This window comes from Dendropsophus ebraccatus, chromosome 11 (genome assembly GCF_027789765.1).
Source record: "Dendropsophus ebraccatus isolate aDenEbr1 chromosome 11, aDenEbr1.pat, whole genome shotgun sequence".
Taxonomy (NCBI): Eukaryota; Metazoa; Chordata; class Amphibia; order Anura; family Hylidae; genus Dendropsophus; species Dendropsophus ebraccatus.
The window spans coordinates 95,266,193-95,292,850 of record NC_091464.1 but is presented as its reverse complement, the minus strand read 5'-3'; the positions used below and the strand labels follow the sequence as shown (position 1 = coordinate 95,292,850).

The 26,658-nt window shown below is 48.9% G+C and overlaps 1 protein-coding gene across 2 annotated transcripts; it reads right to left on the bottom strand.

Annotated features, from left to right (window-relative positions):
- Positions 1–4,442: 4,442 nt before the first annotated feature.
- On the bottom strand, positions 4,443–24,799 carry CREG1 (cellular repressor of E1A stimulated genes 1). 2 transcript variants are annotated; one of them, XM_069945540.1, is made up of 4 exons: positions 24,463–24,799; positions 8,239–8,358; positions 7,966–8,152; positions 4,443–6,790 (listed from the first exon to the last, which is right to left on the bottom strand). In XM_069945540.1, the coding sequence occupies exons 1-3, from the start codon at positions 24,757–24,759 to the stop codon at positions 7,967–7,969; spliced, it is 603 nt and encodes a 200-aa protein (XP_069801641.1). In that variant the 5' UTR covers positions 24,760–24,799; the 3' UTR covers positions 4,443–6,790; position 7,966. The 2 variants fall into 2 exon arrangements, with proteins under 2 accessions (XP_069801641.1, XP_069801642.1); XM_069945541.1 differs by having other exon boundaries at positions 4,443–6,787.
- Positions 24,800–26,658: the final 1,859 nt, after the last annotated feature.

The following is a 26,658-nucleotide window of genomic DNA, read 5'->3' as shown; positions in this document are numbered from 1 at the left end:
GATTCCATTGAGGCGTTTTTCCGAGATTGGAAACATGTGTACAAAGAGAATAAATACGTTACAGAGCGGAGGGATCGATATCCAGTCACCGCAAACCGCGGGAGGATTCTGAATCAATAGCAGCAATGCCGAGGAGATTACAGCCGCTATTGACAAGCCCTCGGCCGCCGCTCGCTGCTGCCGCCAGAGATGAAGTTTTCTAATTACATAACGGAAACATTGTCCCTGGCAGGAAGCAATCTAGTGACAGGCACTTCCCGCGGTGCCAGGACGCCATCGACTTTCCCGGGAACATAATTATTATCTTGTGCCGGGTTCATTGCTCCATCACCAGTCACAATGGATTCCCTGGGTCACCAATTACTTCATTACTATCCTCTCACCTCCTCCTCTAGCGCCAAAAGGGCCGACGCCAGATAGGAAGCCGATATAATCACCGTAATAAGTATCTGTGATGGAGCAGCCGCCCTGGATCTTACAGCATGGATCCCACTATGTAGTCACCATCTCCCCATACCAGCTCCACCCCTTGTCAGGTGAGAGCGGCTCCTGTCGGATACACGGGGGGCTTCATCCAGATGGTGGGCAGCTGCCTGATCTGCATGGGTTATAAGTAGAGATATGCAAGTACTAAAACGCTGGAATGCTTATTACTCAAGTCGAGTATTTTCTAAAGCTCGGGTGCTCGATTCAAGAAATGAACACCATTGGAGACTTTTTCAGGGGCCTCCTATTTGGCAGAGGGGAGGGGGTCTGGTTAACTTAAAAACCTCAGGAGAACAGCGCCCCCCTCAGTAAGTGCATAGACAGTGAGGCAGGCAGCAGAACAGCACCCCCTGTCCTTAGGAAGTGCATAGAAGAGCAGCCCCTCCCCCCCATGTCCTCAGGAGGGTCATAGGAGGTGTCTGCAAATATAAGTAGAGATGAGCGAGTACTAAAATGCTTGAATGGCTGTTGTAATGTTGTCATAACCCCCATCACAGTCAATGGGAGACTTTTTCAGGGCCCTCCTATTCAGCAGAGGGGAGGGGGTCTGGTGCCCCCAAAAACCTCAGTAACGGAGCTGGCATGGACGCATCCAAGACTCCCCGCTCCCTGAATTACCACACTTTTACAGTCTGTCCATATTGTGCACCAACCCCAAGAGAATGTCCAATTTTAGAGTAGTGACAAAAGTTATGAAACCCCCCTCCTGGACAAAAAGGAAAAGAATCCTCCTCCACCCCTTAAACTCTCACCTTAGTTCCCTTCATCTGTGACGTCACGGATGCTGTGGATGATGGGGGACACACCGATAACGGACGACATGGTCAGACCCATCCTGGTTACAACGAAAATCTAACAAAAAGAGGGAATCCCAAACACACTTTATTACACTTAAAGGAAGAGATTATGCGTAACGTGTAATAATTTGGTGTGAGAGCCTGGTGGCGGCCTTCCTTACATTGCCTTTACACAGACAGGTTATCTGACAGATTTTTTAAGCCAAAGCCAGGAACAGACTATAAGTAGAGAACAGGTCATAAAGGAAAGACTGAGATATCTCCTCATTGCACATCCATCCCTGGCTTTGGCTTCAATAATCTGTCAGAGAATGTGTGTAGAAGCAGCCTAACAAGCACTGTAGGGTATGTATGTAAGGTAATCGCCTACCTAATTATACACCTAAACAACGCAAGTTATGGTGCGTTTACACAGAGATTTATCTGACAGATTTTTGAAGCCAAAGCCAGGAACAGACTATAAACAGGTTGCAGGTCATAAAGGAAAGACTGAGATTCAATGTTTTTTCAAGTCCATTCCTGACTTTGGCTGAAAAAATTGGTCAGGTAAATCTGCCTGTGTAAACGCACCATAATGCTGCGTTTACACGGAGCGATTATCGGGCGAATTTTCGCGATAACGATCGAATTCGAACGATAATCGTACGTGTAAATGCGGCAAACGATCGAAAAATCGTTCATTTTGACCTTTTAACATGTTCATAAATCGTCTTTTGATTGCCACCCCCACCCGCCGCTCCGATCACCCCCACCGCCGCGGTCAAGAGCATACGTTACCTGCTCTGCACAGCAGGTCTTCCGACATCCCCGGCTCCCCTCTTCAGCGCATTGATTGATTGGCTGAAGAGATGAGCCGGGAATTTCAAACGGCTCCCCTTCAGCCAATCAGTGCTGCCTTGCATTGATTGGCTGAAGAGGAGCACTGATTGGCTGAAGAGGAGCACTGATTGGCTGAAGAGGAGCCGTTTGAAATTCCCGGCTCATCTCCTCAGCCAATCAATCAATGCGCTGAAGAGGGGAGCCAGGGATCTCGAAGACCTGCTGCACGGAGCAGGTAACGTATGCTCTTGGCCGCGGCAGTGGGGCCGATCGGAGCGGCAGCGATCGGAGCGGCGTGGGTGGCGATCACGGTGGCGGGCGGGGATGCGGGCGCGAGATCGCAAAACGATTTTTCCGTACGATATATCGTACCGTCGAAATGCTGATAGTTATAAAAAAAAAATCGTTACTTCGAAATCGTTAATCGTGCGATCAGACCAATTATTGCTTCGTTTAAACTTAGCATAACTCAAACTTCTGTGACATCAGACTGTCCACTTAGGAAGCAGCACTGACTGACACTCACTGTCACCTGCAGCACTGACTGACACTCACTGTCACCAGCAACTAACCAGACCCCCTCAATAATGGAGGGTCCTGCAGGTGGGGACCACACAATGACCTCCAGCAGCCACTAATATCCATGTCTCTGCACAAATAGTTATAAAACCATCTTCATGAGGATGGTATGAGGGCCCAACATCCACAGATGGGGGTTGTGCTCACAGTCCAACACTGTGCAGGACGCTTGACATTTACCAGAGAACACCAGGATTTGCAGATTCCCCACTGGCGCCCCCTGTGCTCCTCACAGATGAGAGCAGGTTCACACTGAGCACATGTGACAGACGTGACAGAGACTGGAGACGCCATGGAGAGCGATCTGCTGCCTGCAACTTCCTTCAGCATGGGCGGTCTGGCAGTGGGTCAGTAATGGTGTGGGGTGGGGGGGCATTTCTTTGGGGGACGGCACAGCCCGCCAGAGGTAGCCTGACTGCCATTAGGTACCGAGATGAGACTCTCAAAGCCCTTGTGAGACCATATGCTGGTACGGTTGGGGTTCCTCCTAATGCAGGACAATTCTAGACCTCATGTGGTGGGAGTGTGTCTGGGAGGAGATCCCTCAGGAGACCATCGGCCACCTCATCAGGAGCATGCCCAGGCGAGAAGATTTCATTCCGTCACATGTAGATGGGGTATATATAATCAGTCACATCTAGGAGGGGTATATATCAGTCACATCTGGGGGGGGGGTGTATATATCAGTCAAATCTATATATCTCAGTCACATCTAGGAGGGGTATATATAATCAGTCACATCTAGGAGGGGTATATATAATCAGTCACATCTAGGAGGGGTATATATAATCAGTCACATCTAGGAGGGGTTCCTGCATTTTTTGAGCAGTGTATAATCTAATCCCTTCGCCTGCTGTGTCCCTGCTCCAGCAACTCTCCCTATCACCTAACAGAATGCAAGTGAAATCAAACATCAGGTGACCTGGGTCTATATATACACCCTGCCTATATGCATCAGACTCCTATACACCCAGTCTATATACATTTGCACCTGATGCAGCCAGTCAATCACTACTATGCAATCAGCGGGAGACGCAGAGACCCGGCAGGAGGACGCTGCGGGAGCGTGGAGAGGTAAGTGACATCTATTTTCTATGTACCTTTCACCTGCCGAGGAGTTTAAAGACAATGATCAGGCTATAACTGGCTCCTCTGCTGATCGCTGTCTTTATTACACAGATCGATATCTGCCCTTATGGGGCCCTTAAGGCCCTATTCCCATTACGGATGATAATCGCCCCGCGGAATAGCAGGCAACGACCAGCCGACATGGTTCATGACGGCTGATCGTTGCGTCGTTTGTCTGTCAAACATGTTGAAAGACAAACGTCTCAAACAGTAACGATCTGCTGCCGTCGCTTTGTGGAATAGGGGGCAGCAGACCGCTGCTGTATGCCATGGGCTGCCCGGATGATCTAGAGGTCACCCAGGCAGCCCCCCCGCGAATCACCCGCTCACTGCTGCCACGTGGAATAGTTTGCCTTTACACTACATGACCTCATGGTTACCGACTACAAACAAGCCCTGTGTCAGCTCATACTGCAGTTATATCTCCAGGGATCTGTCCACCACTGCAGGATCAGACTACACAGATTTGTTTGTAGTCTGTAACCATAGAGACACATTGGTCATTGTAGAAACAAACTGAGGGTAAGAGCTGCAGCATTTGTGACAGATACATGTATATTTTTAAAATCTGACTGCAGATCTCCAGCAGCACAGAGCACTTCAGGAAGTATTTCATTCGGCTTCACAGACATCTTATTTAAAAATAAAAACTTTATTTATAACAATACAAATTATTACATTCAAGATGAATACACGCACTAAGCAATCCTTATTCTTAGCAAGCGCAGTAATTGTGGTTAGTATCACAATGATATATATCGGCGGCTGCTGGGTAATACAGGAGGCTTCCGCCAATGGCTGCTGGGTAATAGATGAGGATTATGGCAATGGCTGCTGGGTAATAGACGAGGCTTCCGCCAATGGCTGCTGAGTAATAGACGAGGCTTCCGCCAATGGCTGCTGGGTAATAGACAAGGCTTCCGCCAATGGCTGCTGGGTAATAGACGAGGATTATGGCAATGGCTGCTGGGTAATAGACGAGGATTATGGCAATGGCTGCTGGGTAATAGACAAGGCTTCCGGGTATGGCTGCTGGGTAATAGACGAGGTTTCCGGGTATGGCTGCTGGGTAATAGACGAGGCTTCCGCCAATGGCTGCTGGGTAATAGACGAGGATTATGGCAATGGCTGCTGGGTAATAGACGAGGCTTCCGGGTATGGCTGCTGGGTAATAGACGAGGCTTCCGGGTATGGCTGCTGGGTAATAGACGAGGCTTCCGGGTATGGCTTCTGGGTAATAGACGAGGCTTCCGGCAATGGCTGCAGGGTAATAGACGAGGCTTCCGGGTATGGCTGCTGGGTAATAGACGAGGCTTCCGGGTATGGCTGCTGGGTAATAGACGAGGCTTCCGGGTATGGCTGCTGGGTAATAGACGAGGCTTCCGGCAATGGCTGCAGGGTAATAGACGAGGCTTCCGGCAATGGCTGCAGGGTAATAGACGAGGCTTCCGGGTATGGCTGCTGGGTAATAGACGAGGATTATGGCAATGGCTGCTGGGTAATAGACGAGGCTTCCGGGTATGGCTGCTGGGTAATAGACGAGGCTTCCGGGTATGGCTGCTGGGTAATAGACGAGGCTTCCGGGTATGGCTGCTGGGTAATAGACGAGGCTTCCGGGTATGGCTGCTGGGTAATAGACGAGGCTTCCGGGTATGGCTGCTGGGTAATAGACGAGGCTTCCGGCAATGGCTGCAGGGTAATAGACGAGGCTTCCGGGTATGGCTGCTGGGTAATAGACGAGGCTTCCTGCAATGGCTGCAGGGTAATAGACGAGGCTTCCGCCAATGGCTGCTGGGTAATAGACGAGGCTTCCGCCAATGGCTGCTGGGTAATAGACGAGGCTTCCGCCAGTGGCTGCTGGGTAATAGACGAGGCTTCCGGGTATGGCTGCTGGGTAATAGACGAGGCTTCCGGGTATGGCTGCTGGGTAATAGACGAGGCTTCCGGGTATGGCTGCTGGGTAATAGACGAGGCTTCCTGCAATGGCTGCAGGGTAATAGACGAGGCTTCCGGGTATGGCTGCTGGGTAATAGACGAGGCTTCCTGCAATGGCTGCAGGGTAATAGACGAGGCTTCCGCCAATGGCTGCTGGGTAATAGACGAGGCTTCCGCCAATGGCTGCTGGGTAATAGACGAGGCTGCAGTGGGTTGTTCTCTGACGTTTCTCTCCTGACAACATCAATCTGATCCAAGAGGTAGAAAACATGACTCATTGGAGAAAACAATCAGTGGAGTCCACTGGATTCTCAGATAAAGCACTAGGAGTCCCAGCAAGCTTTGGCAGTGACAAGTCTAAACATTCAGGTCACATGACTGCTGTCTGCCTCCTGGCCCCAATAGTGTTTTCCCTATGAGGAATATGCCCCTTAAAGGGAACATTCAGTTAAAAAATTCTTTTAGAGGAGATCCAGCCCGGATGATCTTTCCATTGTCCAGGTGGCGGTCTATTACACGGAGTGACAGCAAGTCGGGATTGTGATTTTAGCTCAAGCTTTAAAAAAAGGATCAGCCAACATTGTCGACTGATCGATGCCTTTAAACATGAACTATTAGACTACACAATTATCGGCTGTAACGTCCGGTAATCAGCAAAGTACGGGCAATAATCATCTGGTGTAATAGTACTCTAACAACTCAAGCTGGCATAAAAATACAAAAGAAAGTGATACTTACCTGCCCTGATCCCCTGCTGTTTCTAAAACATAGGAAGCACCTGCTCTTCAGCCAATGACTGGCCACAGTGTTGACTTGCCCGGTGCCTTGGCCAATGATTGGCTGAACGAGTTTTCTAGCAGGAAAGGACATCAGGGCAAGTAAGTATCACTTTTTTCCTATTTGGGGGGGGGGGGGGGGGGTTTAACAGCGCCTTTAAGATTAAAGTATGCATAGCAAATCACACAGGAAGAGGCACTGCGGCATCATAACCAAAGGTGTCCAGGAACAGGAAGAGCAGAACCCGGTGTAACTCTGTATCTGATCTGCTGAAAAGAAAAATATCAGATATTAGGGTGGATCTGTTGGCTTAATATGTGTCCTATATAAGGGCGGCATATTACACGGGCAGGTCCATAGTCCTAGAGGCCACACACATACATATTCAGCCGATATATAGGCAACTTCATTTTGGTGATGCTGGGTCAACAGCCAACGCTGCCGGCTGTCCTGGCTGCAACACCACCAAGATGGGGTCCCCCATATATCAGTAATATCTCACTGTGCTGCCTCATTTACCCCTGTACAAGGGGTCACTAGGTCAGGGTCCCTAAAAAGGAGGATGACTAATGAGATCCTAATAAACGTGAGCATGTGGGTGGTATCTGCACACATTAAGGCTGGGTTCACACTACGTATATTTCAGTCAGTATATGTATATTTCAGTCAGTATTGCAACCAAAACCAGGAGTGGATTAAAAACACAGAAAGGCTATGATCACACAATGGTGAAATTGAGTGGATGGCCGCCATTTAATGGCAAATATTTGCTGTTATTTTAGAACAACGGCTGTTATATTGAAATAATGGCCGTTATTTACTGTTATATGGCGGCCATCCACTCAATTTCAACATTGTGTGTACAGATCCTTTCTGTGTTTTTAATCCACTCCTGGTTTTGGTTGCAATACTGACTAAAATATACTGACTGAAATATACGTAGTGTGAACCCAGCCTAAAGGGGTATTCCACTCACACGTAATCTTTGATATGTTGCTGCCCATGGTGAAACTAACAATCCCTTCCATACTTGTTTTTATCTATTCAGTCTCCTTTCCCCAGTTCTCAGCTGCTGCTTTCTGCTGAAGACACAAAAATCTGTGTGTGAGCTTTTCTCTGTCTCCCCCTACTCCTCCTCCCTTCTGAGACGACGGCAGGCTGTATCTGCAACACTGCAGCTTCTCAGTATCCTTTTAAGTGCTGGTCGTCTCTGATGGTAGTAGATGCTTGGAACAAACTTCCAGCAGATGTGGTAGATAAATCTACCATAAGTGAATGTAAACCTGCCTGGTGTATACATATATCCATCCTAAGATAATAAGAAGGGAAATACTAATAGGGTGACTAGATGGAGAATATCTGCTGACAATCTTTGCTGTTTCCATGATGCTTCATTCCATAAATCTGTATATAATATAGACCGGGTCCTATATGTTGTACTCACACTAAGGTCTGGCCTGGTAATAATCCTCTGGGGTCACAGTTTTGATGCCACCAAAGTAATCCAGCACCCAGATGTTTGTGATGTTGAGTTTGGCGAAGAACCAGTCGTGATCACGGGGCCAACTAGCCATCTCCGGGTGGCGGCTGAATAAGGCCATCTTGGCTGTGCCTGCCTCCTTGTCATCCACCTTGGAGGAAGAGATTTGGTCAGTATATAGATAGATGTACATATCATGTATGTAATATTAAGCAGGGGGCTTCAGGGGGTCCTCACCTTCTGGATGCTGCCGGAGATGATGATGTGAGCGCAGAGAGGACTCTGGGGGTCGTACTGCTCCTGCCTGCAGTATGGAGTCTGCGCCAGAGACATGGTCAGGGAGGCGTTCGGGTTCACCTGAAATGAGAGGAAACTGTAAGAAGAGGGAGAATATAAAAGAATAAAGAAAATGATCCAATAGGAGAAGAGGCTATTACAGGTTAGATCGGATTAGATTACAACTTCCTATAGAGATCAGTGGGGGAGGGGGTTCAGACTGGAGCAATGATTTCCTGTGGCTATTGGACTCATCTCTTCTCATTTGCATATGGAGCACAGACGAGCGGGCGGTAATTTCTCTGTGGAGCGATCGGCAGGAGGGGGTAAGTATCAGGGACTCTATGGGGGTGTGGGGGGTGGAGAATGGCCAGGTAGTAGTAGTCGTCTTTTTGGTTAAGTGGCAGGTTTGATATAATAAAAGTGATCACTACTGACACATACTATACACATACATACACACATTATAGATTATATATATATTTATATTCATATTCCTGGTACTCTCATAATGTGATGAAATGCGGAAAGTTCTGCAAAAATTGGAGAAGTGACTTATTCTTCTTCTTCACAACTGCAAAAGAAATCAAATGTTGTGCTTTTTCTGGGACCTCTCCTCCACATTTGTGCATCAGAACGTGATTCTGCCACATCAGCAATGATCATGTGCTCGGCCCCATATGGATCCTAATTTTCTTTCTTTGCCAAGTTGGTTACTATAATGGCAAACCTTCAGATAAATAGCCAGACCCCCCTGTACACATCCATTCCCCTCCATCAGGGGGGACTTATAAGGGGGCAGAAGAGGTCTTCCCCTATCTCAGGTGTAGACAAGCGGGGGCAAGTACCAAGGGGCAGGCAGCTTTACCCACAGCTGAAGTAGAGACGAGAGCAGGGCAGGTCCAGAGACAGAACAGGTAAGGGCTTATTCCCATGTTCCGTGAAACATGGAGCCCATAGATGGGGGAGCCCTGCCCCCTGTAATGGAGTCTCACCCGGCATGATGTATTAATATGATGCCGGGAGCGGGGGAAGTCTTTGAATGTTCACAGCATCATAGTGACAGAGCCGCACAGCTGCTTCATTACTAAGATTCTAAGGGCCCTTTTACACAAGATGATTATCGTTCAATTTAAACAATAATCATTCTGTGTAATTGCAGGCAAGGGTTGAAAAACTGTTGATAGTGGATTTAGATCTGAACCTAAAGTAATCATTAATCGTTCGCTATAGTTCCGTATTTGTTCACTAATCGTTCAGTGTAATTGCACATGGTTCATTGTTCTGCTGGGATCAGACGGAGCAAGCGATCATAGTAACGATTGTAACTAATGCTGCGTTTACGCAGAACGATTATCGTGCCAATCTGCACGATAACGATCGAATTCGAGCGATAATCGTACGTGTAAACCCAACAAACGACGAGCGAGAAATTGTTCATTTTGATCTTTGAACATGTTCTTAAATCGTCGTTCGCAAAAAATTCGCAGATCGTTCTGTGTAAACAGTCGTTCACCTATTTTACCTATGTGCGAGATAGGCTTAAAGGGGTATTCCCCCCAAGAGCTAAAAAAAATTTATACTCCCAAACCGTCTTACTCACAAAGTCCCCCTGAGTATTTTGAGCCGTCTCCCATCTTTCTAGCTGCTTCCGTTCCTGAGTTACAAGTTTTTCTAAAGGATGGTCTATAATCAAGATAGGAAACTACATTTCCCATCATGCAATGCTTCTGCCTGATGATGGTGAAGTAGCAGAACTGAGATGGCAATGATGATGGTGTAAATGAGCTAAGATGGTGACAAGCAGAGCTGAGATGGCAATGATATAGCAGAGCTGAGATGGTGACGCTGATGATATAGCAGAGCTGAGATGGTGACGCTGATGATATAGCAGAGCTGAGATGGTGACGCTGATATAGCAGAGCTGAGATGGTGACGCTGATATAGCAGAGCTGAGATGGCGACGCTGATATAGCAGAGCTGAGATGGCAATGATTTAGCAGAGCTAAGATGGTGACACTGATGATATAGAAGAGCTGAGACGGTGACGCTGATGATATAGCAGAGCTGAGATGGTGACGCTGATGATATAGCAGAGCTGAGATGGTGACGCTGATATAGCAGAGCTGAGATGGTGACGCTGATGATATAGCAGAGCTGAGATGGTGACGCTGATATAGCAGAGCTGAGATGGTGACGCTGATGATATAGAAGTGCTGAGATGGTGACGCTGATATAGCAGAGCTGAGATGGTGACGCTGATGATATAGAAGTGCTGAGATGGTGACGCTGATATAGCAGAGCTGAGATGGTGACGCTGATGATATAGCAGAGCTGAGATGGTGACGCTGATATAGCAGAGCTGAGATGGTGACGCTGATATAGCAGAGCTGAGATGGCAATGATTTAGCAGAGCTAAGATGGTGACGCTGATGATATAGAAGAGCTGAGATGGTGACGCTGATATAGCAGAGCTGAGATGGTGACGCTGATGATATAGCAGCGCTGAGATGGTGACGCTGATATAGCAGAGCTGAGATGGTGACGCTGATATAGCAGAGCTGAGATGGTGACGCTGATATAGCAGAGCCGAGATGGTGACGCTGATATAGCAGAGCTGAGATGGCAATGATATAGCAGAGCTGAGATGGCGACGCTGATATAGCAGAGCTGAGATGGCAATGATATAGCAGAGCTGAGATGGCGACGCTGATATAGCAGAGCTGAGATGGCAATGATTTAGCAGAGCTAAGATGGTGACGCTGATGATATAGCAGAGCTGAGATGGTGACGCTGATGATATAGCAGAGCTGAGATGGCAATGATATAGCAGAGCTGAGATGGCGACGCTGATATAGCAGAGCTGAGATGGCAATGATTTAGCAGAGCTAAGATGGTGACGCTGATGATATAGCAGAGCTGAGATGGTGACGCTGATGATATAGCAGAGCTGAGATGGTGATGCTGATGATATAGCAGAGCTGAGATGGCAATGATATAGCAGAGCTGAGATGGCGACGCTGATATAGCAGAGCTGAGATGGCAATGATTTAGCAGAGCTAAGATGGTGACGCTGATGATATAGCAGAGCTGAGATGGTGACGCTGATGATATAGCAGAGCTGAGATGGTGACGCTGATATAGCAGAGCTGAGATGGCAATGATATAGCAGAGCTGAGATGGTGACGCTGATGATATAGAAGTGCTGAGATGGTGACGCTGATGATATAGCAGAGCTGAGATGGTGACGCTGATGATATAGCAGAGCTGAGATGGTGACGCTGATGACGAAGCAGAGACGAGAGATGGTGAGATGGGGGGGTTGCAGACGGCCACCGGGTGAGATGCGGGTGGGATGCGGGGCGGGGGGGGGGGGTGTCATGCGGGGGGCGAGCAGTGTCATGTGGGCGGCTGGGTGAGATGCGGCGGGGGCGAGCAGTGTCATGCGGGCGGGCGGCTGGGCGAGATGCGCGCGCGGGGGGGGGGGGGGGGGTTGGTCATGCGGGCGGCTGGGTGAGATGCGAGGGGGGGGTTGTCATGCGGGCGGGCGGCTGGGTGTGATGCGGGGGGGGGGGGGGAGCGGCAGCCGTCTGTCTCAGTGTCTTTCACTTCAGTGGACTGGGTTAGAAGCCTAAGGGTCCTATTCCACGGGCCCGATCAACGATAGATCGCCGCTCGTTTACTGGGCCTATTCCACGACCCGATGATCGTTGAGCGAGGGCTGCAAGGACATAGTTACCGATGTCCTTGCAGCCCTTGCAGCATCATACATTACCTGGCTGCAGGGCTTCTTCTCCGCGCTGTCTTCATCCCCGGGTCCCCCGCGCTCTATCTTCTGAATGGCCGGTCAGCTGACAGGCCCCACTCAGCCAATCACAGGCCGCGGCAGTCCCAGCCTGTGATTGGCTGAGCGCTCCGTCAGCTGACCGGCCATTCAGAAGATAGAGCGCGTGGGACCCGGGGATGAAGACAGCGCGGAGAAGAAGCCCTGCAGCCAGGTAATGTATGATGCTGCTGCTTCTTCTCAAATCGTCGGTCGCCCGCTGCGCACCGCTATTCAACCGTAGCGATGCGTGGTGGGGGAACGATGATTTTAGGTCTGGCCCTAAATGAACGATCAGCCGATGACACAATCATCGGCTGATCGCTCTCTCCATTTCACCGAACGATAATCGGCCGAATCGGGCCAAATGAGGCCGATCCAGCCGATTATCGTTACTGTGGAATAGGGCCCTTACCCGGCTTATTGAAGAGATGCAGGACACGTGATGCCGTCTCGGGGGGTGTGGGCCAGGAGCAGGGAGTGGTGACGGAGTGGACTGAGAGCTGATGATTCTATGCAATCCGTGGGGGTGAGTGCATCGAGATAACAGCAAAACTATGTAGAATCCATAAGAAGTTTATATTGGAAAGATGCAAAGCTACGGGTTGGCAACGTATTAATGCAAAAATAATTTTGCGATCACAAAACGAATTTTCCGAACGATATATCATTCCGTCTAAACGCTGATCGTTATGAAAGAAAAATCGTTACTTCGAAGTCGTTAATCGTACGATCGGGCGAATTATTGTTCCGTGTAAACGTAGCATAACGACCATCGTTCTGTGTAATATGGTGAACGATTTAAGGTTAACAATAAATAATCTCGCTTGCGATCGTTTCTCGTTAGCCATTAATTGTTAAAAATCGCTTTGTCTCATAAGACCCTAAGACTTTCCCCGCTGCCACCCATATATTGCTACATCACGCGGGGGAGGGGGACTCCAGTACAGGGCTTCCCTGTCTGTGGGCTCCATGTTTCACGGAACGTGGGAATAAACCCTAAGACCTCTTCTCTTCAGACAGCCCCTTTAACTCGCTGACTCTGCAGCAATCACTTCTGATACACAGCAAGCGTCACAACTTTATATTTACTTAAGTTTATTAACACTTTTAATAAAAGTATAAAATCCTAAAAGGACAAGCGTCAAGATAATAATGGCTCCATGGGAGCTCCTGGGGCCGATTCGTATTTGTCCTCACGCTGCCTAGATTTCCCATGATTCCCATGTGCGTTTCCTCATTTATTGTGCATTTTTAGAGAAATATTGTCACGAGGAGAAATTGATTGCACACGCAATGAGGATGAGGGTGGTGGTGGTGTGTAGTGTACACGACCTCTGACCTGGTGCTCAGCAGATCACGTGGCATTACCCTGCAGAACCAGCCGCTGCCTCATCTGCTGAGTCACCGAGGAGAAGATCCTGCCAATACATAGAGGGCAGCGAGAAACAGAGGAGCTTTATAGACTTCACATCACAGGAGAGATTATATATCCAAAAATATAGCGGCACGTCCAGTAGTGAATAAAGTGAAATTTATTTGCTCAGACGTCGCTCACCAGGTGGTCCTTAATTGTTAATCAGTTTTTATTCTTTAATATATGCACTGTATACACTTGATTTGTACACCTTATATGCAGGGGTGATTCTAGCCTCTCTGCTGCCCGAGGCGAACTATAGGATGACGCCCCCCCCCCCCCCGTCAATCCGCCCACATTATAATCCACCACTGCCCCCCCCCCCCCCCACACACACACACACTGCTGTCCCCAATAAACATAATGTTTGGTCCCTTGCTGCACAGAGGATGTCAGGAGAGGAGGGGGCTGATCTTATAGGGGAGGTCACAGCAGCACAGAGGATGTCAGGAGAGGAGGGTGCTAATCCTATAGGAGAAGTCCCAGCAGCACAGAGGATGTCAGGAGAGGAGGGTGCTAATCCTATAGGAGAGGTCCCAGCAGCACAGAGGATGTCAGGAGAGGAGGTTGCTAATCCTATAGGAGAAGTCCCAGCAGCACAGAGGATGTCAGGAGAGGAGGGTGCTAATCCTATAGGAGAGGTCCCAGCAGCACAGAGGATGTCAGGAGAGGAGGTTGCTAATCCTATAGGAGAAGTCCCAGCAGCACAGAGGATGTCAGGAGAGGAGGGGGCTGATCTTTTAGGAGATGGTCCCCCTCTTCCCCCCTTATAGATGGTCCCCCTCTCCCCCCCCCCCTTATAGATGGTCCCCTCTCCCTTATAGATGGCCCCCCTCTCACCTCCCCCTTATAGAAGGTCCCCCTCTCCCCCCTCCCTTATAGATGGTCCCCCTCTTTCCCTCCTCCCTTATAGATGGTCCCCCTCTCCCCCCTCCCTTATAGATGGTCCCCCTCTCCCCCCTCCCTTATAGATGGTCCCCCTCTCCCCCCTCCCTTATAGATGGTCCCCCTCTTTCCCTCCTCCCTTATAGATGGTCCCCCTCTCCCCCCCCCTTATAGATGGTCCCCCCTCTTTCCCCCCCCTTATAGATGGTCCCCCTCTTCCCTCTCCCTTATAGATGGTCCCCCTCTTTCCCCCTCCCTTATAGATGGCCCCCCTCTCCCCCCCCCCTTATAGATGGCCCCCCTCTCCCCCCCCCTTATAGATGGTCCCCCTGTTCCCTCTCCCCCCCTATAGATGGTCCTCCTCTTTCCCCCCTCCCTTATAGATGGTCCCCCTCTTCCCTCTTTCCCCCCTTATAGATGGTCCCCCTCTTCCCTCCCCCCCCCTTTCAGATGGTCCCCCTCTTCCCCCCCCCCTTATAGATGGTCCCCCTCTTCCCTCTCCCCCCCTTATAGATGGTCCCCCTCTCCCCCCTCCCGTATAGATGGTCCCCCTCTCCCCCCCCCTTATAGATGGTCCCCCTCTCCCCCCCCCCTTATAGATGGTCCCCCTCTCCCCCCCCCCTTATAGATGGTCCCCCTCTCCCCCCCCCTATAGATGGTCCCCCTCTTCCCCCCCCCTTATAGATGGTCCCCCTCTTCCCTCTTCCCCCCCCCCTTATAGATGGTCCCCCTCTTCCCTCTTCCCCCCCCCCTTATAGATGGTCCCCCTCTTCCCTCCCCCCCCCTTATAGATGGTCCCCCTCTTCCCCCCCCTTATAGATGGTCCCCCTCTTCCCTCTCCCCCCCCTTATAGATGGTCCCCCTCTCCCCTCTCCCCCCCCCCCCCTTATAGATGGTCCCCCTCTCCCCCCCTCCCTTATAGATGGTCCCCCTCTTTCCTCCCTCCCTTATAGATGGTCCCCCTCTCCCCCCCCTTATAGATGGTCCCCCTCTCTCCCCCCCCCCCTTATAGATGGTCCCCCTCTTCCCCTCCCCTTATAGATGGTCCCCCTCTCCCCCCCCCCTCCCTTATAGATGGTCCCCCCTCTTTCCCCCCCTCCCTTATAGATGGTCCCCCTCTTCCCCCCCCTTTTAGATGGTCCCCCTCTTCCCTCTCCTCCCCCCTTATAGATGGTCCCCCTCTTCCCCCCCCCCCTTATAGATGGTCCACCTCTTCCCCCCCTCCCTTATAGATGGTCCCCCTCTTCCCCCCCCTCCCTTATAGATGGTCCCCCTCTTCCCTCTCCCCTCTCCCTTATAGATGGTCCCCCTCTTCCCCCCCCTCCCTTATAGATGGTCCCCCTCTTCCCTCTCCCTTATAGATGGTCCCCCCCCCCCCTGCACAGCAGATAAAACAAAAAACAGCACACAACTCACCTGCCATCCGTTCCCCCCTCGAGCCTCTCTGGTCTGGTCCCCGGCTGATGTGCGGCTGCCCGGGGTGTCCCATCCTGTCCCCGGCAGCGGGCGCATCAGAGAGATCCCCGTGTGCCTGTGACTTCCGGCGCACGGGGAGCTCTCTAATGCGCGCTCTGCCGGGGACAGGACGGGACACCCACGGCAGCCGCACATCAGCCGGGGGCTGCATTCCCACGTTCCGTGATCCTGACGGATCACGGACGTGGAATGCTGGTACCAGAGACCCCCGCGCCCGGACAGCATTGGTAATGAGATGCTGGGAGCGGGGGAGACTGTATTCCTAAGCGCCGCGCTGTAGTATTAGCACCGCGCGACTGATTCAGTACAGCGCGGCGCTTCTGAATACAGTCTCTCCCACTCCCAGCATCTCATTACAGATACTGCCCGGGCGCGGGGGGACTCCGGTACATGGTACAATCAGTGGCGGATTATAATGTGGGCGGCCGCCCGAACCGCCCATATTATAATCCGCCATATGCCGCCCCATGATGTCAGCTGGTGGCGCCGCCTGAGGCAGACGACTCAGGTCGCCTCATCATTGCGGCGCCACTGCTTATATGTATGGATTTATATCCTCGTAATTACCTCTTCTTTTATGTAATCACTTGTAACATAGATGCTTTCTGACATGTTTTCTTCACTAATCACACTTTATTGATTTATCCACGTATGTATATAAGACTTTGCTGTGTAATGGTGCGTTTACACAGACATTTATCTGACAGATCTTTGAAGCCAAAACCAGGAACAGATTATAAACAGGGATCAGGTCATAAAGGAAAGACTGGGATCTATCCTCTATTCAAATCCATTGCTGGCTTTGGCTTCCAAAATCTGTCAGATAAATCTTTCTGTGTAAACGCACCATAAGTGTGTGGCTTGAGAAAGGTCCATATAGTATGGACTGAAACGTTGCTGCATTTTTTTGAGCAAATAAATTTCACTTTATTCACTACTGGACGTGCCGCTATATTTTTGGACTCTATATTGCTCCATCTTGAATCGGGCGGTAAAGAGCAGGCACCCACCCTCATCTCTAGTGCTGTGGAATATTTTTGAACTTATATATATACAGTGGTACCTTGGTTTAAGAGTAACTTGGTTTAAGAACGTTTTGGTTTAAGAGCTCACAGTTTTTCAAAATTGTGACTTGGTTTAAGAGCATTGCTTTGGTGTAAGAGCTCCCTGTACTGGGTGGGAGGGGGAGTGGAGGAGGGGCATGGTCTGCATAGCGGGGTCTACAGCCCTGTACTCTGACCCAGGAAGTCTCCCTCACCTTCCAAATCACAGCAGATCCACTTCAGGCTGGGGCTTACATCAGAGGACAGGACTGTGGAGGTAATCTCTCCATAGCTGTAACCCCTCTCTCCCCGGACAGAGAGTGCTGCATGTATGTGCCCACATCTGCCCTGCTCATTCCTTCATGCTCCCTGCAGTCTCTGTCAGCCCTTATGTTTCCCATCCTCTCCATTACTGTACAGTAGTTTATGATATCACATATTCTGCTGTTTCTTAATCTTTGTTTCATCTGTTTTACATGTAATTCAGAAAAATAAATTATTATTTTTGGGGTGTGGAACCAATTGTCTGCACTTCTATAATTTCTTATGGGAAAATTTGCTTTGGTTTAAGAGCAGATTTGGATTACAAGCATGGTCCTGGAACGAATTATGCTCGTAATCCAAAGCACCACTATATATATATATATATACACACACACACACACACACACACACACACACATTGTAGAAAGGTGAATGGTAAGATACTGATACTGTTGTTTATTATTTCCGGGCCTGGATTTTATTGGAATGGGTGACAGGGTGCCGGGGTGACAGGCTCCCGATTTCCTTATACTGACCTCATCCCACCGAGCCTTGCTCCCAGGACTGAGATATCCTGGTCAGAAGCTGACGCGCGCGCTGCAGAGATGAGTCCGGCTCCATTAATTCTCTATGGATGGCTCCATTAATTCTCTATGGATGCCAGACCTATCTCCACAGCGCGCGTGCCGGCTTCTGACCAGGATATCTCCATCCCGGGAGCGGGATGAGGTCAGTATAAGGGGATCTAGCCGGGAATTGGGAGCCTGTCATCCCGGCACAGGGGGTGACAGGTCCTCTTTTAATTGGCAAAAGGACTGCTTTATTCTCTCTGCCCCTACTAAAGATCTCCACTAATATATACACTCACCGGCCACTTTATTAGGTACACCATGCTAGTAACGGGTTGGACCCCCTTTTGCCTTTAGAACTGCCTCAATTCTTGGTGGCATAGATACAACAAGGTGCTGGAAGCTTCCTCAGAGACTTTGGTCCATATTGACATGATGGCATCACACAGTTGCCGCAGATTTGTCGGCTGCACATCCATGATGCCAATCTCCCGTTCCACCACATCCCAAAGATGCTCTATTGGATTGAGATCTGGTGACTGTGGAGGCCATTGGAGTACAGTGACCTCATTGTCATGTTCAAGAAACCAGTCTGAGATGATTCTAGCTTTATGACATGGCGCATTATTCTGCTGATCAGCAGTTTCTGAAATACTCAGACCAACCCTTCTGGCACCAACAACCATGCCATGTTCAAAGGCCCTCAAATCCCCTTTCTTCCCCATACTGATGCTCGGTTTGAACTGCAGGAGATTGTCTTGACCATGTCTACATGCCTAAATGCACTGAGTTGCCGCCATGTGATTGGCTGATTAGAAATTAAGTGGTAACGTGCAGTTGGACAGGTGTACCTAATAAAGTGGCCGGTGAGTGTGTAATATATATATATATATATATATATATATATATATATATATATATATATATATATATATATATATATATATATATATGTATTATATAGCAGGGTGGATAAAAATCAATGATTTTTTTAAAAAAAATCAAAAAAATCGGATTTTTTTTGATTTAAATCGGATTTTTTTGATTTAAATCGGATTTTTTTCAATAAACTGCTTTTTGAGGAAAATATTTTACCATCCAAAGGTTCTTCCATCATGAGATAAAGCTGAGTTGTTTAACTCAGTAGAATAAAGGCTGTATATGTTCTCAAATGTTACAACATGAACAGAGTTGAGAAAAAGACCTTAATCCTATTGTTCTACAAACCTATGAATACAGAATCATCCCCTTCAGTACCAAGTCCAAGAAGTTAGACAATATGTTTCTGATTGTTTGGACTATTTTTTTTTTTTTTTTTGTTTAGCCAAATTAGTTAACATGGATGTTTGTTTAAGCAAATAACGTATGCTGTAATGTTGTTATTGTTTCAGTTGAATAAATCCATTTAAATTGTTATTAAGTTCAGGATTATTTTTCTCCTTCCTAAGTACAACAGAACAGTGGTGTCCAAATATGAATGATTAACCCATTAAACTGGGGAGAAAAAAGTAATATAAAAAGTGATTCTAAAAATCTTCATCTACTTGCATGTTAAAGTAGCAAGAACTAGTTTAGGTAGAAACTTTGATTTAAATCACTGATTTAAATCAAGCCTTCCTGACTAGTGATTTAAATCGTGATTTAAATCGTGATTTAAATCAGTTTGATTTAAAACAAATCCACCCTGTTATATAGACACACACACACACACACACACACACGTATACAGAATCTCCTGACCCCGTGCACAGGTGATTATCAACTGCCTTCAGCCACAGCGCCAGACTACCAGTTTTCCAGGACTGAATCCAGCTTTTCTATGCACCCGGGGAGGAGCGGCACAGAAAGAGTTTCACGTTTTCCCTGTTCACCTCCACTCCTGGTTTTGGCTCAAAATACCGACTAGAGTACAGAGAGTGACTCCAGGTTATATGTGAGCACAGAGGTCACGGACGCCTGTACAACCAATAAAACAATCTCACATGTATAATTGAGCAGGGCCTCCATCAGCACCTGATGACCCCTGGGCAGGTGTCGGGGCCCCTGGATGCATTACCGCGGGTCATCCTCCTCCCTGGATGCATTACCGCGGGTCATCCTCCTCCCTGGATGCATTACCGCGGGTCATCCTCCTCCCTGGATGCATTACCGCGGGTCATCCTCCTCCCTGGATAGAACTATTCCTCAGAAATGCTCTGAGTTGTAATGTTACTTTGCAGGAAAGAATATAGCACCACCTCAGGATGTAAAGACATCTTAAACTTTTTATATCTGCCTGTTATTAGGATTGTCACTGGGTGGTGATCGCTGCTCCAGGATCATTCCCTCTGCTGTGGAGTAGACTCTCACTCCCCCCCCCCACACACCCGTATATATACATAAAACACACAGCCCTCTCCCCCCCTGTGTATATATATATATATATATACACACACACACACACACACACATTATATATATATATATATATATATATATATATATATATATATATATATATATATTTAATACACAGTCCTATGCCCCCAGCATATATAACACACAGTCCTCTCCCCCCTGCATATATAACACACAGTCCCCACCCCCTGTATATATAACACACAGTCCTCTCTCCCCCTCCTTTATATATAGCACACAGTCCTCTCCCCCCCCCCTATATAACACACAGTCCTCTCTCCCCCTCCTGTATATATAGCACACAGTCCTCTCCCCCCCCTATATAACACACAGTCCTCTCCCCCCCCTATATAACACACAGTCCTCTCCCCCCCCCTATATATATATATATATATATAACACACAGACCTCTCCCCCCCTATATATATATATATATATATAACACACAGTCCTCTCCCCCCCCCCTATATATATATATATATATATAACACACAGACCTCTCCCCCCCTATATATATATATATATATATAACACACAGTCCTCTCCCCCCCCCTGTATATATATATATATATATATATATATATATATATATATATATATATAAACACACACAGTGCTCTCCCCCTGTACATACACTACTGTTCAACAGTTTGGGGTCACATTGAAATGTCCTTATTTTTGAAGGAAAAGCACTGTACTTTTCAATGAAGATAACTTTAAACTAGTCCTAAACAAATCCACTCTATACATTGCTAATGTGGTAAATGACTATCCTAGCTGCAAATGTCTGGTTTTTGGGGCAATATCTACATAGGTGTATAGAGGCCCATTTCCAGCAACTATCACTCCAGTGTTCTAATGGTACAATGTGTTTGCTCATTGGCTCAGAAGGCTAATTGATGATTAGAAAACCCTTGTGCAATCATGTTCACACATCTGAAAACAGTCTAGCTCGTTACAGAAGCTACAAAACTGACCTTCCTCTGAGCAGATTGTGTTTCTGGAGCATCACATTTGTGGGGTCAATTAAACGCTCAAAATGGCCAGAAAAAGAGAACTTTCATCTGAAACTCGACAGTCTATTCTTGTTCTTAGAAATGAAGGCTATTCCATGCGAGAAATTGCTAAGAAATTGAAGATTTCCTACAACGGTGTGTACTACTCCCTTCAGAGGACAGCACAAACAGGCTCTAACCAGAGTAGAAAAAGAAGTGGGAGGCCGCGTTGCACAACTAAGCAAGAAGATAAGCACATTAGAGTCTCTAGTTTGAGAAACAGACGCCTCACAGGTCCCCAACTGGCATCTTCATTAAATAGTCCCCGCAAAACACCAGTGTCACCATCTACAGTGAAGAGGCGGCTGCGGGATTTTGGGCTTCAGGGCAGAAAAAGCCATATCTGAGACTGGCCAATAAAAGAAAAAGATTAAAGGAGTATTCCCCCCCAAGAGCTAAAAAAATGAAATGCTCCCAAACCTAGCTGGTCTTACTCACCAAGTCCCCCTGAGTATTTTGAGCCGTCTCCCATCTTTCTAGCTGCTGCCGTTCCTGAGTTACAACTTTTTCTAAAACATGGTCTATATCCAAAATAGGAAACTACATTTCCCATCATGCAATGCTTCTGCCTGATGATGGTGAAGTAGCAGAGCTGAGACAATGAAGGAGATGATGACAGTGCAGCAGAGCTGACTTGGCGGGGACGCCGGTGCAGCAGAGCTGACTTGGCGGGGACGCCGGTGCAGCAGAGCTGACTTGGCGGGGACGCGGGTGCAGCAGAGCCGAGTTGGCGGGGACGCCGGTGCAGCAGAGCCGAGTTGGCGGGGACGCCGGTGCAGCAGAGCCGAGTTGGCGGGGACGCCGGTGCAGCAGAGCCGAGTTGGCGGGGACGCCGGTGCAGCAGAGCCGAGTTGGCGGGGACGCCGGTGCAGCAGAGCCGAGTTGGCGGGGACGCCGGTGCAGCAGAGCCGAGTTGGCGGGGACGGGGGTGCAGCAGAGCCGAGTTGGCGGGGACGCCGGTGCAGCAGAGCCGAGTTGGCGGGGACGGCGGTGCAGCAGAGCCGAGTTGGCGGGGACGGCGGTGCAGCAGAGCCGAGTTGGCGGGGACGGCGGTGCAGCAGAGCCGAGTTGGCGGGGACGGCGGTGCAGCAGAGCCGAGTTGGCGGGGACGGCGGTGCAGCAGAGCCGAGTTGGCGGGGACGGCGATGCAGCAGAGCTGAGTTGGCGGGGACGCCGGTGTAGCAGAGCTGAGTTGGCGGTGATGCGGGCGATTGCGGGGGGCGGAGCTTTCCGTGGGCGATTGCGGGGGGCGGAGCTTGCCGTGGGCGATTGGGGGCGGAGCTTGCCGTGGGCGATTGCGGGGGCGGAGCTTGTTGTGGGCGGTCGCGGGGGCGGAGCTTGCCGCGGGGGGCGTGCCGCTGGTGAGTGCGGAAGCTATGCTGCGGGTGAGTGAGGGATGCCACGGGTGATGGGGGGGGGGGGGGTGGTTGGTTGTGGGGCGGGGGGCTGTGTGCTGCGGGAGGCTCTGGACACAGGGGGTGAGCTCTGGGCTGGGGGTGACCGGGTGGCTGCTGTTAGAGAGGGATGCAGTCACAGCTGTGCTGATCACTGTCTCCCTCTGTAACAGCAGCCACCGCATCAGTCTTCTCAGTCACTTCACTGTGCTGGGACTGAGGACACGTGATGCCGACACGGAGGGTGGGGGCCAGGAGCAGGGAGCGTGTCGGTGTGGACTGAGGTCTGATGATTCTATGCAATCCCTGGAGGTGAATGCAGCTGGATAACAGCAGAACTGTGCAGAATCCGTAATAACTTTATATTGGAAAGATGGAAAGCTACAGGTGGGCAGCGTATTAATGCAAAAATTATTTTTGGGGGAGTACCCCTTTAAGATGGGCAAAAGAACACAGACATTGGACAGAGGAAGACTGGAAAAAAGTGTTGTGGACGGATGAATCCAAGTTTGAGGTGTTTGGATCACAAAGAAGAACGTTTGTGAGATGCAGAAGAAATGAGAAGATGCTGGAAGAATGCCTGACGCCATCTGTTATACATGGTGGAGGTCATGTGATGGTCTGGGGTTGGTGCTGGTAAGGTGGGAGATTTGTACAGGGTAAAAGGGATTGTGAATAAGGAAGGCTATCACTCTGCACCGCCATGCCATACCCAGTGGGCAGCGCTTGGTTGGAGCCAATTTCATCCTACAACAGGACAATGACCCTAAACACCTCCAAATTGTGCAAGAACTATTTCCAGCAGAAGCAGCAGCTGGTATTCTATCATAGGTAATGGAGTGGCCAGCGCAGTCACCAGATCACCACCCCATTGTGGGAGCAGCTGGACCGTATGGTACGCCAGAAGTGCCCATCCAACCAATCCAACTTGTGGGAGCTGCTTCTAGAAGCGTGGGGCGCAATTTCTCCAGCTTACCCCAACAGATTAATAGCTAGAATGCCAAAGGTGTGCAATGCTGGAATTGCTGCAAAAGGAGGATTCTCTGACGAAAGCAAAGTGTGATGTAAGAACAATGTTATTTCAAATACAAATCATTATTATTATTATTAACCTTGTCAATGTCTTGTCTCTATTTTCTATTCATTTCACAACGTCTGGTGGTGAAGAAGTGCGACTTTTCATGGAAAACACTAAATTGTTCGGGTGACTGCAAACTTTTGTACGGTAGTGTATGTATATATATATATATAACACACAGTCCTCTCTCTCCCCCCCTGTGTATATATATATATATATATATATATATATATATATATATATATATATAACACACAGTCCTCTCTCTCCCCCCCTGTGTATATATATATATATATATATATATAACAGACAGTCCTCTCTCCCCCCCTGTATATATATATACATAACACAGTCCTCTCTCCCCCCTGTATATATATATATACATAACACAGTCCTCTCCCCACTACTCTCTATCGCTGTAACCCGCTATGGACCCAAACAGCAGCGCCCGCCTGCAGGGTCTCAGATAAGCGGCCTCGTTCACACGTGGTGCTGGGAGATTATAGACCGGGGGCGGGGATATAACGTGACCTCTGACCCAGTACTTACGGGGATTATGCAGAACATATTACAACCCCTCATACATATATTATATATATATATACACACAGGACATTTCCCTCAGTCCGGCAATATACAGCAGCTGGGGGGATATAAGTGCCGGACTGTCAGGCTTTCTGGATTATCAGAAATGGAATCTGGTCACTGTCCCTTATTACTGTAAATCCAAGCGGTTACACAGGGGCATGTTGTATCCGGCGTCTCCATGGTAACCGCCGCTCACCTGTAAGTCCTGCACAGAGACCTCCATGGTGGTCAGGTAGAAGTAGAGCACTCCGCTGCTGTGGCCCCGGGGCCCGTCACTCACTGAGAACACATTGGCGAAGGGCTGCCCGCGGAGCGGCTCGTGGCTGGAGATGGTGGCCAGGGCGCCCCAGTCACACCTGTGAGCCACATAGCGCGCCACCCGGGCAGTCTCATTGCGAGGGGGGATATCAGCCGCTGAGGGTCTGAATGCCAGCGACACGACCAGAAGGAGGACTACGGCCACCCCCCTGAGGATCATACCACCCCGACTCATCCTGACAGACTGCGGCTCGGAGGTGACAGCGAGAGAAGCACACCGCCTCAGAGGAGGAGTCAGGGAGCCAACCAGCCAATAGGAGAGGAGAATAGCGCAACACAGCCAATCAGAAAACACTAACTAGTGCAGGCGCGCGGACCCGGATGTAAACAGCTAACAAGAACCGCCTTAGAGGAGGAGTCAGGGAACCAAGCAGCCAATAGGAAAGAAGAATAGCGGAACACAGCCAATCAGAAAACACTAACTAATAAAGGCGCGCAGACCCGGATGTAAACAACTTACAAGCACCGCCTCAGAGGAGGAGTCAGGGAGCCAACCAGCCAATAGGAGAAGACAATAGCGCAACACAGCCAATCAGAAAACACAATCAGGAGTCAGCAAGTTGGCACAATGAGAGAAGGCGGGTACTGCACACTGCCAATCACAATACTGGAAAATTAAAAAGGCGTGACCAGCAAGGAGGGCGTTACCTTGGTGTGTAACGCTCTCTCATTGGTTTATAGTTCCCGGCGGGAGTGACAGCGACCAATCAGCTTACAGCAAAACTGAGACAATCTTTTAATGAACTTATCCCTGAATCGAAACAAGAATAATCTTTATTTATAACACACAGCGTCTCGCTGATCAGGACGGTGTCCCCAAGCAACCAATCACAGCGCGGCTTTCATTTTCCAGTACAGATTAATGAATTCACACTTGCAGGATGTGCTGCGGATAAATCTGCGAGTAATGATGGAGCAGCCTGTGCCCGGAGAGAAGGAAAGCCGAGCGCTGTGAGCAACAACAATCCATTATCCTTTGTATCCCCTCCATGCTGTAATGGTACAGTCCGCCACTAGACCCCAGACGCAGAGGAAACACTGCCTGCATTCTATGCAGTGACCAGGAGGTGGCAGCAGCGCTCTGTCAGGATTTCTATATGTGACATTGTACTAGGTAAGAGCTGTAATGTGACATCACTGTGTGTATTATCCCTGTACTGTGACATCACTGTGTGTATTATCCCTGTGCTGTGACATCACTGTGTGTAGTATCCCTGTGCTGTGACATCACTGTGTGTAGTATCCCTGTACTGTGACATCACTGTGTATTATCCCTGTACTGTGACATCACTGTGTGTATTATCCCTGTGCTGTGACATCACTGTGTGTAGTATCCCTGTACTGTGACATCACTGTGTATTATCCCTGTACTGTGACATCACTGTGTATTATCCCTGTACTGTGACATCACTGTGTATTATCTCTGTACTGTGACATCACTGTGTATTTGAGACTCTTCAATGAGGCTCCACGGACTCCTCTTTTGCATACTTATGTTTCCCAGGGAGCAATGCACCTAGGACTTCACTGCATTGAGCGCTTTCATTAGCAGCCGGCAGTGTTGTCATTTGGCTAGTCTCACTGAGTTCAGCAATCTGTTTCTCTTATGGCTGTACTAGACATTGCTCCCACCTAGCCAGAATCCTGCTCCACACTGATGAGGGGCAACACCCCGAAACAGCTGTATGTGGATGGTTACCTAGCCTTGGTTTATCCCTTGTCATTACACTGACTTATAGGGCCACTTAATATGGTGGATTTGGTGGTTTCCTAACAGGAGCTGCCACTTGGCTGGGTCCTTCCCGGAGGGATATCTGGCTAGTCCTGTGTTTTGAGACTCTTCAATGAGGCTCCACGGACTCCTCTTTTGCATCACTGTGTATTATCCCTGTACTGTGACATCACTGTGTGTATTATCTCTGTGCTGTGACATCACTGTGTGTAGTATCCCTGTACTGTGACATCACTGTGTATTATCCCTGTACTGTGACATCACTGTGTATTATCCCTGTACTGTGACATCACTGTGTATTATCCCTGTACTGTGACATCACTGTGTGTATTATCCCTGTAC

What these genes read in the sequence shown, in the direction of transcription:
- CREG1 (XM_069945540.1), bottom strand. Translation starts at nt 24,759, where the DNA reads ATGAGTCGGGGTGGTATGATCCTCAGGGGGGTGGCCGTAGTCCTCCTT. An exon ending in TCTCTGTGCAGGACTTACAG is followed by an intron (nt 8,359 to 24,462) that starts GTGAGCGGCGGT and finishes CTCTCATTTCAG; the next exon opens with GTGAACCCGAACGCCTCCCT. An exon ending in TCTCCGGCAGCATCCAGAAG is followed by an intron (nt 8,153 to 8,238) that starts GTGAGGACCCCC and finishes TCTTCCTCCAAG; the next exon opens with GTGGATGACAAGGAGGCAGG.